The sequence below is a fragment of the Engystomops pustulosus genome, chromosome 3, assembly GCF_040894005.1.
Source record: "Engystomops pustulosus chromosome 3, aEngPut4.maternal, whole genome shotgun sequence".
Classification (NCBI taxonomy): Eukaryota; Metazoa; Chordata; class Amphibia; order Anura; family Leptodactylidae; genus Engystomops; species Engystomops pustulosus.
In genome coordinates this window covers 209,068,917-209,088,165 of record NC_092413.1, presented here as the reverse complement: position 1 = coordinate 209,088,165, position 19,249 = coordinate 209,068,917, and the positions used below count along the sequence as shown (strand labels likewise).

The following is a 19,249-nucleotide window of genomic DNA, read 5'->3' as shown; positions in this document are numbered from 1 at the left end:
GATGTAAGGAAAACAATTTTTAGCTAGAAGGAAGGTGTCAGTTAATAGGGCTCGAAACAAAAAAAAATAGACAAAAAGACAAAATCGTTATTACCTTTACTGTCAGGTCCACTGTGTGTTCCTCCCGATCTCCGCCACTGTGTGTTCCTCCCGATCTCCGCCACTGTGTGTTCCTCCCGATCTCCGCCACTGTGTGTTCCTCCCGATCTCCGCCACTGTGTGTTCCTCCCGATCTCCGCCACTGTGTGTTCCTCCCGATCTCCGCCACTGTGTGTTCCTCCCGATCTCCTCTACTCAGTCATCATCAGGTTTCCTTTCGTCTCGCAGGTAGGCGCAATCCCATAGAGAAAGAAATGTTTTTATAAACAATCTACACAAATTTCTTGCATTTTAAATAAAAAGACAAAGAATCTAGAATACTCTTTTACATCTCTGGTTAGATGATTTAAGCAGTTCTCCAGATAATAAAAAAAAAAAACCCCAAAAAAACTTTCCTGAAAGTGAGAATCTTATTTAGTCTAGAATATGCATTATGTCCTAAACCTTGCCTTGTTGTACCATTACAGAGCTAAACACTGAAGATGCTCCCTTCACCTTTACTTCCCAAGGATAGAAACCAAACTCCAATAAACAGCTAACTAACATTTTCAACAATATCTTATTAGATAAATGTAATACTTACGTTTTTTGAGTTCCCAATGTTGGTCGACTGATCAAGAAGCGCCAGAACCTTTTAGGATCCCACGATGAAGTCCTAAGAAATTTCCACTTCCAATCCAAGAGTCAGCATAGCATCTTCCTCTGTGATAATTAGAACTGGATTATCCGCTTCCATTCCATGGTTTGACGTGGTACCTTCTTGGTCAATAGGTTGACTGTCACTGTCACAGTCCACTGGACTTTCAGCCTCCCATGGGTTGCCTCCACTAACATCAGTTTTCCAGGGAAAATTAATGTAATTTAAGACTGAAAGAACTGAGTGTCTACAAGATTGGTCCGGAACAAGAAGATTTCTCAACATCGTGATTGCTGCACGGGAAAATTGGTCCCAACGAGCTGGTGGGGGAATATAGCTCAGATTGTCCAGCCAGTATACATAGTCCAGGTACATGATGTCATCACTGAAGGCGCGTCTCCAAGGATAATATCCAGTAAGGATGACAAATAGTAGTACCCCAAAAGCCCAGGTATCTACACTAGGGTGTAAAATTAAATATTCGTCGTCCGAGATGTCACACAACTCTGGAGACATATACGGGATAATGTGCGACATTGAGGTTACAATGCTACCTACAGGCTGAGTTAAGCCAAAGTCACCAAGCACGATATGATGGCAATCTCTGTCCATGAGGAGGACATTGTCCGGCTTCAGATCCCTGTGCACCAACCCTTTATGGTGCATGTAGTCCAGAGCGCTGGAGATTTGGACTGCACATCTTTTTACCATTTCTTCTGAAAGTCCAACCTGCAAAAATAAGATGAGCATCATAAGTTACACACATACTGATGTATATGACCATGTATAATCTATAAGAGAAGATGTTGGGTTGGTTAATAGGATAATAAGGTGTATGTCACAATATGAAGAAGGCATTTCTTACCTCAGCTTGAATGAGTTGATGCAGTGTTCCCGCTGTTGCCAGCTCCTGAGTCATCGCATAGTAATCCATGGTGTGTGTAAATATTGGGTAGGTTGTAATAAATCCCGGGTGCTCCGAGAGAGAGATTGATACGGACAGTTCCATTAGAAAAGATTTCAACTTGGTCCGGTCCTTTCTCACCAACTTCAGTGCAAATGGTTTACCTAAAGAAAAGAAGACAATTAGATGTTACCTCCTAGATCTCTCTTGATAAAATAATATTCTAATAACTATACAGGTAACAGATTAGTTAGTTGATTACAACAGCCCCAACTCTTAATCCAACAGCTGATAAGTCACCTCCTCTTTCCCCATTCATAACACTTGCATGATGCATGAAGCTGTGTGTCAAATAGACATTTGATTGACAGATATTAGATCATTTTCTATAGGATTTCCTTCTGTTCTGGCTCCTTTTGCCTACAGTGAAGCACAGGTCTCCTTGTGTAAACTCCTAACTGGGCAGGAAATATCCTCTACGCTAACCAGTTAGTGGTCACAGGAGAGAGAAGAGCGACATTCACTGTTCTCACTCAAAAAAAGAAATACATATGTAACATAAGGCAGATTCTACCAGAGATTACAACAAATAAGGGATAAGGAACGGAGAGTGCGCAATCCCTCTGTAGATTACATCATTAGTCGAATCCACCAATATGAGCATAATAATAATATTTATATTGCGCCAAATTATGTAACACTTTACAATTTTTAATCTAGTTTGTATTAGTCTGCATATCCAGCTTTATGGCCTTGGTCACATACCTGTAAGTTTGTCTTGTGCAAGTAGGACTTGTCCATAAGCCCCCTGACCAAGCCTCTTGATGATCCTGTAGCATTCGGTAATCTCCTCAACCTCTACAGTTTGGAAGACTGGTTCCATTTTGGCTTAAGGATTGGTGAGGCTTGATCTTGAGCAAATAGTCTACAAGAAAGAAAATATAATGTTCAATAGGTCTTCATGTCAATATATCATCACAATCCATCATACTTTAGGTATTCACAGTATAATGTGAAAGGACTGGGTGACCACCCCAAAATAATTCATAATGTTGGACTTATTATTGGTTATTCGATTTTTTTCCATAACTATAACCAAGAACAGGCTAAAACTACATTTTATTCTAAACAGTTTTACATTATAACAGTTGTTATCCAAATATTATTTTTAGTTTTGTTCATTATAGGACATTGAAAACTCCAAACTCATTAGAAATAACATCAGGAAAACAAACCAACAAAAAAAACAACTTAGATGATTGGTCTTGCCTTAGTTCTGTAGTTGTGGTTTAGGGTGCAGAAGATGTCCAGTTAGTCAAGGGTGCAGAAGATGTCCAGTTAGTCAAGGGTGCAGAAGATGTCCAGTTAGTCAAGGGTGCAGAAGATGTCCAGTTAGTCAAGGGTGCAGAAGATGTCCAGTTAGTCAAGGGTGCAGAAGATGTCCAGTTAGTCAAGGGTGCAGAAGATGTCCAGTTAGTCAAGGGTGCAGAAGATGTCCAGTTAGTCAAGGGTGCAGAAGATGTCCAGTTAGTCAAGGGTGCAGAAGATGTCCAGTTAGGTGTCTTTAAGAAGTTGAATGAAGTCGCTCTATAGTGGTTTAGGCAAAGAAAACTCTTTTGCCCTCTCCAAGCTTATCTGAGAAATACTCAAGAATAAACTAACAAGTCCCATATTTTACCTCTATTTTATACATGAGGAGATCCAATGCCTAAAGGTTACCCCCATTCTATTATCATTGGATGGCAGAAGCTTCTATTAAGTTGCTAATGACTCATCACCTAGACCTTGGCCAGTCATGGAGACCCCATTGTTATTTAAAGAGACCGACTAAGGAGCTGATCAGGGAACAAGGGATCAGGGAGTAGCCACCTCAGGATTGTTTATAGTGTTAGGAAAATGCTAATGTCATTTGTCCTGAAATTACCTAAACCTTAGTCACACCTCATCTTCTACTAATTTGATAACAACAGAAAAAAAAATGTTCTATAGGGGGATATACAATTCTCATGCAGCAACATTGTAACGAGTGTTCATTCTCATAAAATGAGTCAACATATTTTGTGGAACTATTCACATCTTACATATCTAGATATACAATTATCCTCATTATTATATTTGTCCTATATTAAGCCATGGTGTTTGGTTGCCTTCTATGCTTGACCCACTGGTAGAACTTTGACCACCTGCCTAATCATTGTATTCATGAACATCTTCTTTTGGTTACAGTATTATATCCCACATATGGAAGTATTGGATAACAACTTCATGTAGTATAAAGTAAATTGTCCCAGATTGAGGGTACAGAATCTATATGAAGATTCTTTATAGATTTGCCAGGTCCGAATTGTTGTGTCACTGAGGATTATGTTTTTAGTAGACAAGTGGCAGGTTACTCGGGCTCCAACAACGATAACACCCAGTGATCAGTGGAATGAAAGGTCTACAGGTACCCCCCCCCCCCCCCCTTACAGATATCGAATTCAATGAGATTATGGTTGTACACATGGCTCCACTCACTTCTATGGAGCATAAGGACATATATGTCACACGTCTCATCTACACTCACATGGGGTAAAACTGGAGGTTTGTGGACTACCCCCCCCCCCCCCCATTTCTTGTGATTGCTTGACGAAGGGTGACAGCTGGGACCCCCATCAACCTCAACGTCATTCCCCAGGTTTGGAATATTGAAGATTCTTTGATAGATTATTAATATGAAATCACAGGAGGTCCAACAATTGCTTTATTCTCTGACATCCAACATCCACCGATCCAATATTGAGAACCAATTTATGAACAAAAATGCTAATTTTTGACAGGGTAAAAAAACACATTAAAAAGTTAACCCAAAACTCCCAAAGTCCCACCCACAATGGCAGAAAACGCTCCTACAAATAAATATAATCATTACGCATGGAAAAGCAGAGGTGAAAAAAAACAAACTCCACAAACCCAATGTGTGAATACATGTAACCATAACATGGAGACCGATCCAAAATGCAACAATGCAAGAGTGTTTTTCCCACAAAAACATTCATATGCACCCTACCATAGTGTTGCAGTAAGGGTAGCATACCGCCTCATGCATTTCAATGGGCAATACGTCCATCCATTTTGATGGATGTATTGCCTACAGTGTCATCCAATACCAGGAAATAATATTAAGCATGCGCCATCATTCCCCATAACCACGGCCATGCCACACTTCTCCCTTTGGAGAGGGGATAGTGGAGCTACAGCCTGGGCTTGCACATGTTCAAGGGAAACCGGCCTAAGCCAGTAGGGAAGTGGCTGGAGGTTGTGGGAGAAAAAGTCCCCATGTATCACCCAACTAATGGGCTTTATCAGGGGAAAGCATAATAATATTTTGTTCCTTGTCAGAATATGGCTACAGCTACATGTGTGCTTGATATGATGCATACAGTTCTTCATTTTGGTGGTAGATGCCCTTTAAGATATACAAACACCCCCCCCCCTACATTTGAGGAAATATGACTTAATTGAATTAGCCAGGTGCAGCCAACCCTCTCATATGTATGGGGCTCACCAGTCCCCCTACGGCGTTTTGCCATGTTTTTCAGAGCACCTCGTTGGTTGAGTGTATGAAGAAGTAATTTCAGTCAGAAGAATAATATTCCTATCAACTTCTATCCAATCTTACCATCCTAGGTGTACAGCAATAAACATGGAGACTATAAAGTTACTATAAGTGACCATTTACATGTTCTGAGGTGTGCAGAATGTAGGGTCAAACATGGGCCCAGAAGCCTTATAGGGTCCATATAGTGTGTCCTCCTAATACAAAGAGACCAGGATTATATACATTAGAATTGGGGACCTGGTGCAGATTATATAATATGAAACCATAGTTTTAGGTTACACCTCTGTCTTTATGAGGAGTTCTGTGAAATGCATCTATAATGAGGAGAGGATCGAAAGAGATCCAATCTTTCTCCGAGTTTCTCCATGTGGTCAAAGTGTTCTAACCTGTGTCCATTACCATGATATTCATATCTTAATCTTCTCCATATGTGGACACAAAACTGTAGTTATAGTGCAATTATATTATTCTTCAAGGAAAAATTCTCTTCTTGAAAAAAACTAAAAGCTTTAATTAGCCACAGGTTTATAATTAATAAATGTTTCCCCAGGACTATATGGTGCATTATAATTGGGGACCTCGTAGGGATTTTTCATTTTCACCCTACACCTCTGTCCAGGTACCAGACATTTCACACAACAAGAAATCATCTAGATCTCCATCCTGCTCCTAGTGTCTCCGAGAGGATGTCCTCAGAGTGGTCTAACCTGTGCCCATTACCATGACATTAACACATTAATCCCCTCTGTTTGTGAACACAAGCCGTTACTTATGGTTTCATCTTATTCCCAGGAGTTTCTCCATAGCCTCCAGGAGAAGCTCCTCACCCCGGGAAGTCTGACATCTACATCTGACTTCTCCTTGTCTAGAAGACAAACCCTATTCCTAAGCAGGGCCAGATTCTCTTTATCACTTTATACAAACACATTTTAGCACATCAATTATTTTAAAATACATTTATATTGGTTCTGATATGGTTACAAGTCGTGAAAAAAACCAAACACAGTTGTCCTAAACTCTTCTTCGTCTAGAACGAAACCCACTCCAAAACTTAAGCATTTAATCAATTTATTTTTCAATACATTTTAAAAATAAAAATTATCTCCTTTCAGGCTGAGCCCCCTCCATACAAGGGGGATGATTGCAGCTAACATTCACGATGGGGGTTATCCGGTTATTGATTGCCGCCGGGGGGCAGCAAAAGCCGGCATCGTGTGGGCATGGCTACGATAGTCGCTCTTCATTACGTTATCGGGGAGTGATGATCTGTCGCCATGACAGCCTTGGGTCTGTACAAGACCTGATGCTTTATGGTTTCCGAAGATCTGTTACAATATGCCAGTGGCGCATAGTAATAGATCATATGTCAAATCCTGATTGTAGTATTGCAGTATATGGTAGGATCAGACAACCTAGGGTTAAAGTACACTGGGGTTGGGGGGGGGGGGTGTCTGAATAATAGTAGAAAAAAAAAATTAAATCCCCTCCACCCCCATTCCCCAAATATAAAACAGAAATTATTATAAACATATGTTAGGAATCCCCGCATCTAATATGTTAATAACTGCTCCCAGTGTTGAACCCAATCACGGAAAATAACCCCCAAATGTCAGAAATTCCACAAAAAAAGTGATCAAAAAGGTCATACAGCCAAAATGGTAGCAAAGTAAACGTCATCCCGCAAAAAATGACACCTATCACTAAGCGCTGTAGACCAAAGTATTAAAATGTTATTAGCCCCAGAAGATGGCAACACAAAATTTGTACAGAAGGTTTTAATTTTTTTGAATGTATTAAAAACACAAATCCTATATAAAATGTAGTATCCCCATAATCGCACCGATATAAAGAATAAATAAGACATATTATTTAGGGCGCACAGTAAAAGACGTGAAAGAAAAATGCCCACAAGAAAATGGCACAAATGCGTTTTTTCATCAATTGCAACGTATTTGGAATTTTTTTCCCCGGTACATGGAACGGAATATTAAATACGGTCAATAAGAGTGCCATTGGTTACGCAGAAAGTAATCCCTCACACAGCTCTGTACATGGGGTTTACATGTTAACCTAAGTCCAATAAGCCTTTAAATGATATGCAATAATATATTGTAATAATCGATTGTATTATTAATCCCAGCTTTAACATATAGAACATATACAGGCCCGGGTTACGTACAAGATCTGTTCTGTAGGTTTGTTCTTATCTGGAATTTGTATGCAAATCGGAACTATATATTAATAATTGTAGCCCCAGACAGAATTTTATTGGTTTCTGACAATTGGATTTTAAAAATGTCGGATTGTCATAAGAACCAAGATTAACAATAAAGATTAATTACAGACATCACTGGTAACTGTTATAGCTGATTATTGTAGCCTAGGATCAAAGTATAATAAATTACCAATATCCAGAGGTCCGTTTGTAACTAGGGGTCGTCTGTAAGTTGGGTGTTCTTAAGTAGGGGACCACCTGTATATGCAAACTAAACCTGTACTAAAGCAGAGAGAAATCTAGCAACAAGACTCAAAGTGATGGACTGTAAATAAAATTAAAATAATCTGCTTTGGATAAGACAAGAATCCGAATGTACAAATTTTTATGTTGGAATATTATATGTATGTTTTCATAATATACTAGTACGGTGCGCACCGGGTCCCGGTGCATGGAGAGGGCTCGCGGGCCGAGCCCTCTTCATAGCCGATAAGTCTTTGCTGCATATTGCTAGCACCGATCGCGGGTGTTTTCACCTCGATCGCCGCCGGCAATGCTGCCGGCGGCTTCAAAAAGACTGCGGCGCGTGGGCGCCACCATCTTGTCGTGGCTCGTCGCTCCCCGATGACGTCACGGGTTGCGGTGATCTGTCGCCATGGTAACCTCGGGTGTTCAGAATACCCGAGGCTACTTCGTTTTAACCAATTCATTACAATGTGCTAATTGCACATTGTAATGCATGGGCAGTAAAACCCTAGGATCGATCAGACAGCCTAGGGTTAAAATTCAAATCACCCCCCTTTCCCTAGAACTGATATAAATATAAATAAACAGTAAAAATCATAAACACATCAGGTATCGCCGCGTCCGAAAATGTCCATTCTATCAAAATATAATAACAGTTTTTCAATGCATTTAACCCCGTAACGGAAAATAGCGTCCAAAGTTGAAAATAAAAAATAAAAAGTGATCAAAAGGTAGCAAAGTCCCAAAAATTATAGCAATGAAAAGGCCATAAAAATTTGCAAAAAATGACACTACCCGCAGCTCCGTAGACCAAAGTATGAAAAAGTTATGGGCACCAGAAAATGGCAAAATCCCCCAAAAAAATTTGTATGTATGAAAACATAAAACCTCTACAAATTTGGTATTCACGTGATAGTACCGACCCAAAGAATAAAGTAGACATGTCATTTGGGGCGCAGAGTAAAAGCTGTAAAATCCAAGCCCACAAGAAAACATCGCAAATGTGTTTTCTCACCATTTTCACTGCATTTGGAATTTTTTTTCAACTTCCCAGTACACGGCATGGAATATTAAATACCGTCACTACAAAGTGCAATTTGTTATGCAGAAAATAAGCCATCACACAGCTCTTTACGTGTAAAAATAAAAAAGTTATAGATTTTTTAAGTTGGTGAGTGAAAAATGGAAGTGAAAAAACTAAAAAAGGCCAGGTCGTTAAGGGGTTAAATATATTAGAAAAAAAACCGTTTTTAACCATTTAAGAGCTTTACAGTAACTGAGAAAAGCATCAAGGTGACATTTAAAATTTTCCAATTATTAGTCTTTAGATATAAAAGGAGAAAACCCACCTTACAAATTTGTTGTAAAAATGAATTTGAAGCTCCCCTTCCGCCCCCCCCCCCCCCCCATGTATTGATGTTGTCTGTTGTATGGGTGGGGAACAGTTGGGGTGTAGAAGGGACTGAGGACCATTGATGTTTTTGGTTTCAGATTTTGCTGTTATAGTATTCAGGTGTAATGTCACCTTGAGATATGAGAACAGAGGAAACCAACAAAACCTAACTCCTTTTTCTGATATTTGAGGAAATTTTCTACGGACATAATGAGAATTTTAACCCCACAGGTAGAAATTAGCCACCAGAACGGATGAAGAAGCTTTAGTATAAACCGGTTATGTATAATAAATCGGCCATCTCAGTAAGAAGTACACATGTGACATCAATGTGAGGTAAAAGGATCAATGTGAGGTAACAAGAAGATGCTTCATCACAGTATGTGATAATAAAGGAATAACGTTCCCATGTAAAACGTTATCCATTCTTCTATATTATACGTCAAAGGCATCTATATTGTGTGCGGCAACATGCCAACATATATAATCTGACATGTCGGCCATGTGCATCCTGACAGGAAGTGGATACATGAGGAGACATGGCGACTGCAGAGATTTCTGAGGTAAAACTCCACCTATGTCTACAGTACACGATCATGTAATTCTCCCATGTAACATATCTACCGTGTACAGGGTGATATGTCTCATATACATCAGTAATCTCCATCATATGTGAGGCAATAAGCTCACATCTGTACAGCAGCCATGTTTGTAATATGTGAGGTAACTTGGAGCAGATACATGAGGAGACATGGTAACTACATGAATTAAGGTCACTGGATGTCCTCTGTGTACAGCGATAACAATGGAGATTACCATGTCATAAGTGACCGTGTACACGTTCTGACAGGTGCAGATGGTGGGGCACATCATGGCCGAGGAGCCATAGGGGGTCATAAAGGTGTCTCTTCCCCTTTTTATAGATCCTTTTTATTATTTTTACAGCACAAATCAAAAACAATAACAAAGACGCTTCAATGTAGATGAAGAGAAAAGCGTTAGCATTGTATCGTGAAGGCAGTGGAGAGCCCCCCAGCGCCATTGTGTGAGGAAACAAAAACAAACATTACTCAGTGAAAGGAAAAACAGTGCAAGTGATGGCAGGTTTCACACACAGCAGGATATAGAAACCAAACATCAGATCATGGCGGCCTAAGGCTTCCTAATATGATGCATAGTAACAAACATTAACACATAAATCAGACAGGACCAAGGGACCAAACTATTGGAGACTTAGAGGCAAAGATAAGATTAACATAGGGAGTAAAGGAAGAGGAGGAGGGTGGTGGGGGAGATGTCCCATGGTGAAGACGCTGGATTACATATATTTATCTACTTCATTCCAAAAGGGCCTAATTAGTACATGGAGGAAAGTTCCCCATTGTCATTGCCATCTCCTGCATGCATCAAGAATATTCCCATCATAACACCGCGAGAGGGCAAGCTCATATTCCTGTTCTCCTCGTTCTACAAGGGTTAGGAACATCCATAGAACGCCCCAGGGTGAAGGACCTATACTGTTTTCAGAGACCTTTTCTACCAGGGAAGGAGACTGCGACCAATTTTCCAAACTCAGTGAGGTTTCTCAAAAGGTTAAAACGTCATGGTATGCATTAGGAAACCAAAGGCGGAATTGTGTGAAAGAAGGCAAAAAGTACCCTCAACTAGGGGAACCCCCGAGAGTCTTCAAAATTCAAAGCTGCTATGCTATAACCACCTAATCCAAAAAGTTTCAAAGGATTGGGGAAGAGTTTGTCAGACCTTAACTGTGGTAAAACCTTAATTGGTATCCCCCCCCCCTTCCCCCCCCCCCCCACACACTTCAAAGTCAGTCAAGGAATTGTTGGCTATGGACTGTATACACAACATCACATTTGGGCCTGGTACAGATTATGCATCGTGATTCCCCCCCCCCCCCCCACCGTCTTAGGTAACACCTCTGTCAAGAAACCAGACATGTCACACAACTTCCATCCTGCTCCAAGTGTCTTAGAGAAGAAGTCTTCAAAGCTGTCTAACCGGTGCCCATTACCATGAAATTAACACATTAATCCCCTCTGTTTGTGGACACAAGTCCATTACTTATAGTGTAATTCTATTACCCCTGGTGTCCTCCACAGCCTCCAGGAGAAGCTCCTCACCCCGGGAAGTCTGACATTTACATCTGACTTCTCCTTGTCTAGAAGACAAACCCCAGTCCTGAGCAGAACCAGAATCTCTTAATTTATACAAACACATTTCAGTAAATTACATGTAAAAAAAAAACAAAACAAACATTAAGGAAGATTAGGGATATCTATTTTATATATACAGACAGTATAGTCGGGACTGAATATTTTATAATTGTAGATCCAGACAAATATTTTTTGTTCTCTGTAACAATTGGATTTTAAAAATGTTGGATTCTCATAAGAATCAGGATTAACTATAAAGTTTCATTGCTGACACCTTTAGTAACTGTTACAGCTCTTTATAGTAGTTAACCAATTACGAGAGGTCCGTTTGTAACTAGGGGTCATCTGTAAGTCAGGTGTTCTTAAGTAGGGGACTGTCTGTAAATATAAAATAATAAAAATATTGGTATGAACAACTAAATTGGTTCTCCTCCGAGTTATTGCTTGTTTATACCCCATACTCCTAAAAACATCAAAAATCCTAATCTCTAAAATAGTCAAACTTTATACATTAATCACACAAAAGTAAATCAGAGCATTCATCGCTACAATTAATAGGTAGATCTGTCACGGTAGGTTTCCTTGAAGGTAGATCCGGTGGCAGGTTCATGTAATGTATAGTAGGATATCCCTTTGTAGGGCTAATCCTTTAGACCCCTGTAACTTTTATAAACTTATTACCCTAATATGCAAATTTCTGAAAGAGGCTCCTTGGGCCTGAAGCATCCGGAGCTGAAGCTACACGGCGCGGCTACTCCACACCCCAGTACGGTAGTTATTTTTCTATCCTTCTACCAAGAAATCTTGTGTGTGTGCAGCTCCTTGTAGCTGTGCGCACTTATCCGTAAAGCCGGAGTTCTGCGCATGCGCAGTAGCTTAGACGCCGAGAACGTGCAGCCACCAGCTCCTCCAGATAGTCTATGCAAAGTGTGCAAGTGTTCCCGTAGCCATGAGGAGATGCCTCGAAATAGGCTACAACGTGTGAATGCGACCCAAGTCAGTTTTTGTCTTCAAAATGTCACAATCACAAACTTGCAACAAATGTGCACCTGTTTTGCAAAACTACCTCACTTTAGGCCGGCGGCACACATGCCGTTTTGGGCCTGTTTTTGGGCCGTTTTAAAGCAGTCCATAAAAAAAAAAAAAGTGTTTGACCCGTTTTAATTAAGATAATTGGTAATACCGGATAGAAATGTATGCGTTTAAAAAAAAAAAAAAAAAAAAAAAAAATGCATGTGTTTTTTTTAACGGACTGCTTAAAAACGGCCCAAAAACGGGTTCAAACAACACGCATGCCGCCGGCCTTAGACCCTAGATTTTTACGTCAATGCAGATATGGTAAGCGTTAAACAGCTGTTTAATTAGACAAATCTCTTCTTTATAAACGCAAATGCTAACAGTAATGTAATTAGGCAAATCACCTCTCATCAGCTGTTGTAATGCATTTTAAAACGCAATGAAAACGCAGCCAAAATGCACCGTGTTGGTTGCGTTTTCATTGCGTTTGAAACGCATATACAACAGCTGATGAGAGGTAATTTGCCTAATTACATTACCATTTGTTTATAAATGCAATGTTAACGAATGCGTTAACATCGCGTTTACGATGCGTTTTGTAAACTGAAATGTTAACAGTGATGTAATTAGGCAAATCACCTCTCCTCAGCTGTTGTATATGCGTTTCAAACGCAATGAAAACGCAATGAAAACGCACCGTGTGACCGCGCCCTCAGGGTAGCCTCGCATTGTAACACTTTGCTTCCCTTTCGTTTCTGCGTTGTGATGCACACGTTTACGTCAGAACGAAAAGGAAGCAAAATGGGGACAAATTGCTACAGACACGCCAACACAGGAGATACAGTATACAGAATCCGGATAAAGATTTCTTACCTGGTGCCTTCCCGTGAGCCATCAGGACTTGACTGTAGGTCCCTTTCCAAGATTCTTCAACACTTTGAAAAGATTGATGGAAATTATTTACATCTTTAATAACGAAGAGAATCTTTAAAATGACGAGTTAAAAAAATATTGGTGAAATATAAAAAAAAGGTACAAATACATTTAGAGCTGGAGACATCTGCTTCCAGCTAGTACCATATACAGCTCATTCAAGAAAAAAAACTTTAACCCCTTAGGGACGTGGCCCTTTTTCATTTTTGCATTTTCATTTTTCACTCCCCACCTTCAAAAATCTAACTTTTTATTTCTCCGTGTAAAGAGCTCTGTTTGGGCTTGTTAACAAATTGCACTTCATAGTGATGATATTTAATATTCCACGCCGTGTACTGGGAAGCGGGGAAAAAAATTCAGAATGTAGTGAAAATGATGAAAAAACGCATTTGCGTCGTTTTCTTGTGGGCTTGGATTTTACAGCTTTCACTGGCTTCCGTTACGGGGTTAAACGCTGGGAAAAATCGCTAATATATTTTGATAGATCGGACAATTTGCGACGCGATGATACCCAATGTGTTTATGATTTTTACTGTTTATTTATATTTATATCAGTTCTAGAGAAAGGGGGGGGGATTTAAACTTTTACTTTTACTATTTTTTCATATTTTTTTTATTTTTTTTGCCATTATTTTAGATCCTCCAGGGTAATTTAACCCTACAGGGTCCGATTGCTAATACTATATACTGCAATACTACTGTATTGCAGTATATAGCTATTTTACAATGATTTTTAATAGCCTGCCCTCTGGTGGCTATTAGAAATCATTGCACCTGGCAAGCCTACGAGTCTCAATGCCATAGCAACCGATCGCCGCCCTCCGATGACGTTCGAGGGGGCGGCGATCGTCCATCCAAGATGGCGGCGCCCATGTAAAGATAAGTTAGGTCAGGTTAACTGCCGCGATTGGTGCCAGCACCGACCGCGGCAGTGACAGGTGGGTGTTGGCTGTTTGAGGGTGCGGTCACACGTCGCGTTTAACGCATGCGTTTAAAAACGCATTGGAATAGCTGAAGAGTGATTTGCCTAATTAAACAGCTCTTAACACTTGTGTTTACAAAACGCATGCATTAACCGCGATGTTATTGCATGCGTTAACAATGCGTTAACCGCGATGTTAATGCATGCGTTAACGGTTGCGTTTTGTAAACACAGGTGTTATCAGCTGTTTAATTAGGCAAATCACTCTCCAGCTATTGCAATGCGTTTTTAAACGCATGCGTTAAACGCGTCGTGTGACCGCACCCTTATACAGCCGTTACCCGCTGTGTATGGAGAGAGCTCCGCTCGTGAGCTCTCTCCATACACCCCTTGCCGCACGAGGACGATATAGTTCGTCCTCGGTAGGCAAGGTGTTAAAATTTAAAACCCTCCAGGAGCGCATTCACACGTTGTGCTGTGATTGCGTTTTCATTGCGTTTAAGACGCATTACAACAGCTGAGAAGAGCATTTACATTACTATTTACTTTTGTTAATGCAATGTTAACGCATGCCTTAACAAAACGCATGGGTTAACGCTTTTACACTTGCGTCAACATCATGTTTACAATGCATTTTGCAAATGTTAACAGTAACGTAATGAGGCAAATCACCTCTCCTCAGCTATTGTAAGTTTTTGATGCATTCCAAAGGGTTGAACCGTGATCACATTGCGCTTCCATTACATTTGCTAAAACGCAATGTAACCTCGGCACGTGCTCAGGATTCAAGCCTTTGGAAAGCATCTAAAACGCAGCAAAAAACACGAAGCAACGCATCAAGTGAACACTGCCTTAGCGCACTGTCACGCGGTGCGTCTGGTCTTAAATGGGCAGAAAATACAAGCGTTTTTGTCACCATGCATTTGGTCAACATGACGCTAGTGCACAGGGGGCGGGCCTCAGCCTGATTGCATGTGCGTTTCCAGGTAAAGGCATACGATCGATAACAAGGCCCCGGTGTCTTGCATTTAGACCACGGTCACACGTCCAACTAGGCGTCCGTTCATAACGCGACGTTAGTGAACAGGGGGAGGTCCTTGGCCCAAACGCACATGCGTTTCCAGGGAAACGCTTGCGATTGATAAGCCGATTACATGCGTTTCTCTGGAAACGCATGTGCGTTCGGGCCGAGGACCTCCCCCTGTGCGCTAGTGTCGCGTTATGAACAGACGCCAAGTGGTACGTGTGACCGCGGCCTTAGGCTGCAGTCACACGTTGCGTTTTGGTTGCGTGTTCATTGCATTTTGAAACATTACAACAGCTGAGATGAGGCGGTTCGCCTAATTAGATTACTGTTAACATTAGCGTTTACACTGTTGTAATGCATTTCAAAATGCAATGAAAACGCAACCAAAACGCACCATGTGACCGCGCCCTTAAACCATACAAGACACCGGGGCCTAGTTAGCGATCTCAGGCGTTTCCCTGGAAAAGAACATGTGATCGGGCCCAGGCCCCGCCCCCTGTGCGCTAGTGTCGCGTTGTGAACGCAACGCTATCGGACTGTGGCCTTAGACTGGAAACGGGAGTGCGTTATGGCCCGATCACATATGTGTTTCTACGGAAAGCATGCGTTTGTGGTCTGCGTTTTGAAACGCACGTCATTACACGCACAAACAGCAGGAAGAACCAGATGACTGCAATTTTACAAATCCCAAGACACACCGCTGCCTGTGGGCGCATTCACACGTTGCGTTTTGGTCACGTTTTCATTGCGTTTGAAACGCATATACAACAGCTGATGAGAGGTGATTTGCCTAATTACATTACCGTTTACGTTTGTAAAAGCAATGTTAACGCATGCATTAACAAAACGCACGCGTTAACGCGTTGTTAATGCATGCGTTAACATTGCGTTTACGATGCGTTTTGTAAACAGAAATGTTAACAGTGATGTAATTAGGCAAATCACCCCTCCTCAGCTGTTGTATATGCGTTTCAAAGCAATGAAAACACAGGTCAAAACGCAACGTGTGAACGCGCCCTGTATTGTAAAAACACACGGGATTTCACAGCGTTCAATACCACAACAAAAATGCCACGTGCGTCACCGGTCTCCGCATCGAGAGACACTGGGGGCCAGTTACTGATCGCATGAGTTTTCTTGGAAACACATGGGTATCACGACGTCCGTAACAACCCGTACAATGAAATAAAATGGTCACTGAGCCCGTACGGTAAACGCAGTAAAAAAAAAAAAAACACACAAAAATTTTATAAAATTTTCACATCATAAATAGTGATCAAAAAGTTACATTTACCCCAACATGAAACCAAGAAAAAGTACAACTTGTCCCGCAAAAAATAAGCTCTAAACCAGCTCTGTAACAAAAAAATATAAATGTTCTGCCCATTGTTACACGGCCATACAAAAACAAGCAAATTTCTCACAAAACGAGTTCTAGACTAGAGATGAGCGAGCACTAAAATGCTCGGGTACTCGTTATTCGAGACAAACTTTTCCCGATGCTCGAGTGCTCGTCTCGAATAACGAGCCCCATTGGGGGTCAATGGGAGACTCGAGCATTTTTCAAGGGGACCAAGGCTCTGCACAGAGAAGCTTGGCCAAACACCTGGAAACCTCAGAAAAGGATGGAAACACCACGGAAATGGACAGGAAACAGCAGGGGCAGCATGCATGGATGCCTCTGAGGCTGCTTAATCGCACCATTATGCCAAAATTATGGGCAGCAGCATGGCCATGACAGAGTGACAGAATGAGGCTAGATAGCATCTAAAACATCCAATAATTGACCCTGACACTATAGGGGACGGCATGCAGAGGCAGCGGCAGCAGCGGCAGGCTAGAGAGTGGCATGGCGACATACCCTAAATGAACTCAGGCTTCAAACCAAATGGTGGCAGAGAGGAACCAAAGGAGGTGAGCAAGAAGCGCTCAAATAATATCGGTACATGATAAAAGTTTGCCAGTATATTTTGTGGATTACACAGCAGGGTGGCGACAAAGTTAACATGGAAGCCATGAAAACAATCCAAAATTCTGCCTGACACAGCTCGTTTGATAAGGGGACCATGTATGGAGGCAGTGAACTAGTAGTAGATTAAAGGTGCTGCAGTTAAAACTATGTTAGTTGGATCTTGGCATGGAGCTGGCGCTCCGCTGCCAGGCGAGCTTTCGCCAATCCAAGCCCCTGTCTCTAGGCTACTCCCCAAACAGCACTTCTAAGAACCTTTTGTATAAGATCAAGTGTAGTAGCGTTCTTATAAGTTTAGGATATGGCGGGTGAGGGGAATGTAAACAGATGCGCAAGAAGCGTTGAAATAATATCGGTAAATGATAAAAGTTTGCCAGTATATTTTGTGGATTACACAGCAGGGTGGCGACAAAGTTAACAAGTTTGATGTGGAATGCCCTGTAATAGCTCTTGGGCGGTGTGCCTTTTATCGCCTAGGCTCAGCAGTTTGAGCACCGCCTGCTGTCGCTTAGCGACGGCACTGCTGCTGTGCCTAGAGCTACCGACTGATGGCGCCATGGCCACGGATGGTAATTCGGAGGAGGAGGTGGAGGAGGGGTGGGAGGAGGAGGAGGAGGAGGTATACTAGGCCTTTGAGACCTGGACCGAGGTAGGCCCCGCAATCCTCTGCGTCGGCAGTATATGACCAGCCCCAGGGTCAGACTCGGTCCCAGCCTGCACCAAGTTAAGTGTAGTAGCGTTCTTATAAGTTTGGGATATGGCGGGTGAGGGGAATGTAAACAGATGTGCAAGAAGCGCTGAAATAATATTGGTAAATGATAAAAGTTTGCCAGTATATTTTGTGGACACAAAGTGGCGACAAAGTTAACAACTTTGAAAACATGAAAACAACCCAAATTTCTGCCTGACACACCTCGTTTGATAAGGGGACGATGTATGGAGGCAGCTATATGGACGACTTTTGGAGGTAGCAATGGAGACAACGTGTGGAGGCTGCTATGGAGACAATTTAATTTGGATAGTGCCTGTATGTGGCAGTCCAAAAAAGTTTTCAAACCAGAGGAGCAGGTAGGTGGCCCTCCAGAAAAATTGAATAGATTGAGTGCCTGTATGTGGCACTCCCAAAAATTGTTTAAAACAGAGGACCGGGAAGGCCCTCCAGAAAAATTAAATGCATAAAGTACTATAGCTAGAGCCAGTGGGCCCTGTCAAAAAATAGCCAGTTTCCTCTGCTTTACTGTACAAAGAGGAGGAGAAGGAGGAAAATGAGGAGGAGGAGTGCATAAATTATTCAGGTTGAGCTTCCTTCACCTGGTGGAGATTGGAAATTATGAGAAATCCAGGCTTTATTCATCTTAATAAGCGTCAGCCTGTCAGCGCTGTCAGTCGACAGGCGTGTACGCTTATCGGTGATGATGCCACCAGCTGCACTGAAAACCCGCTCGGACAACACGCTAGCGGCAGGGCAGGCAAGAACCTCCAAGGCGTACAGCGCCAGTTCGTGCCACATGTCCAGCTTTGAAACCCAGTAGTTGTAGGGAGCTGTGTGATCATTTAGGACGATGGTATGGTCAGCTACGTACTCCCTCACCATCTTTCTGTAAAGATCAGTCCTACTCTGCCGAGACTGGGGACAGGTGACAGTGTTTTGCTGGGGTGACATAAAGCTGGCAAAAGCCTTGTAAAGCGTACCCTTGCCAGTGCTGGACAAGCTGCCAGCTCGCCTACTCTCCCTCGCTACTTGTCCCGCAGAACTACGCACTCTGCCGCTAGCGCTGTCAGAAGGGAAATAGTGTTTCAGCTTGTGCACCAGGGCCTGCTGGTATTCATGCATTCTCACACTCCTTTCCTCTCCAGGGATGAGAGTGGAAAGATTTTGCTTGTACCGTGGGTCCAGGAGAGTGAATACCCAGTAATCGGTGCTGGAATAAATTCTTTGAACGCGAGGGTCACTGGATAGGCAGCCTAGCATGAAATCTGCCATATGCGCCAGAGTACCAACGCGTAAGAATTCACTCCCCTCACTGGCCTGACTGTCCATTTCCTCCTCCTCCAACTCCTCCAAATCCTCTTCTTCTGCCCATACATGCTGAACAGTGAAGGACTCAACAA

The 19,249-nt window shown here is 42.0% G+C and overlaps 1 protein-coding gene across 1 annotated transcript; it reads right to left on the bottom strand.

The window, feature by feature from the left end:
- Window positions 1-502: 502 nt before the first annotated feature.
- Window positions 503-2,523, bottom strand: LOC140122933 (serine/threonine-protein kinase SBK1-like). The gene is made up of 3 exons (XM_072144177.1): window positions 2,406-2,523; window positions 1,602-1,804; window positions 503-1,465 (listed from the first exon to the last, which is right to left on the bottom strand). Exons 1-3 carry the CDS (start codon window positions 2,521-2,523, stop codon window positions 755-757), a joined length of 1,032 nt encoding a protein of 343 aa, XP_072000278.1. The 3' UTR covers window positions 503-754.
- Window positions 2,524-19,249: the final 16,726 nt, after the last annotated feature.

Excerpts from the sequence above, each read along its gene's own strand:
- LOC140122933 (XM_072144177.1), bottom strand. The coding sequence starts at position 2,523 with ATGGAACCAGTCTTCCAAACTGTAGAGGTTGAGGAGATTACCGAATGC. Across the intron at positions 1,805-2,405 it reads TGCACAAGACAAACTTACAG|GTAAACCATTTGCACTGAAG; the intron begins GTATGTGACCAA and ends TCTTTTCTTTAG. Across the intron at positions 1,466-1,601 it reads ATCAACTCATTCAAGCTGAG|GTTGGACTTTCAGAAGAAAT; the intron begins GTAAGAAATGCC and ends TTATTTTTGCAG.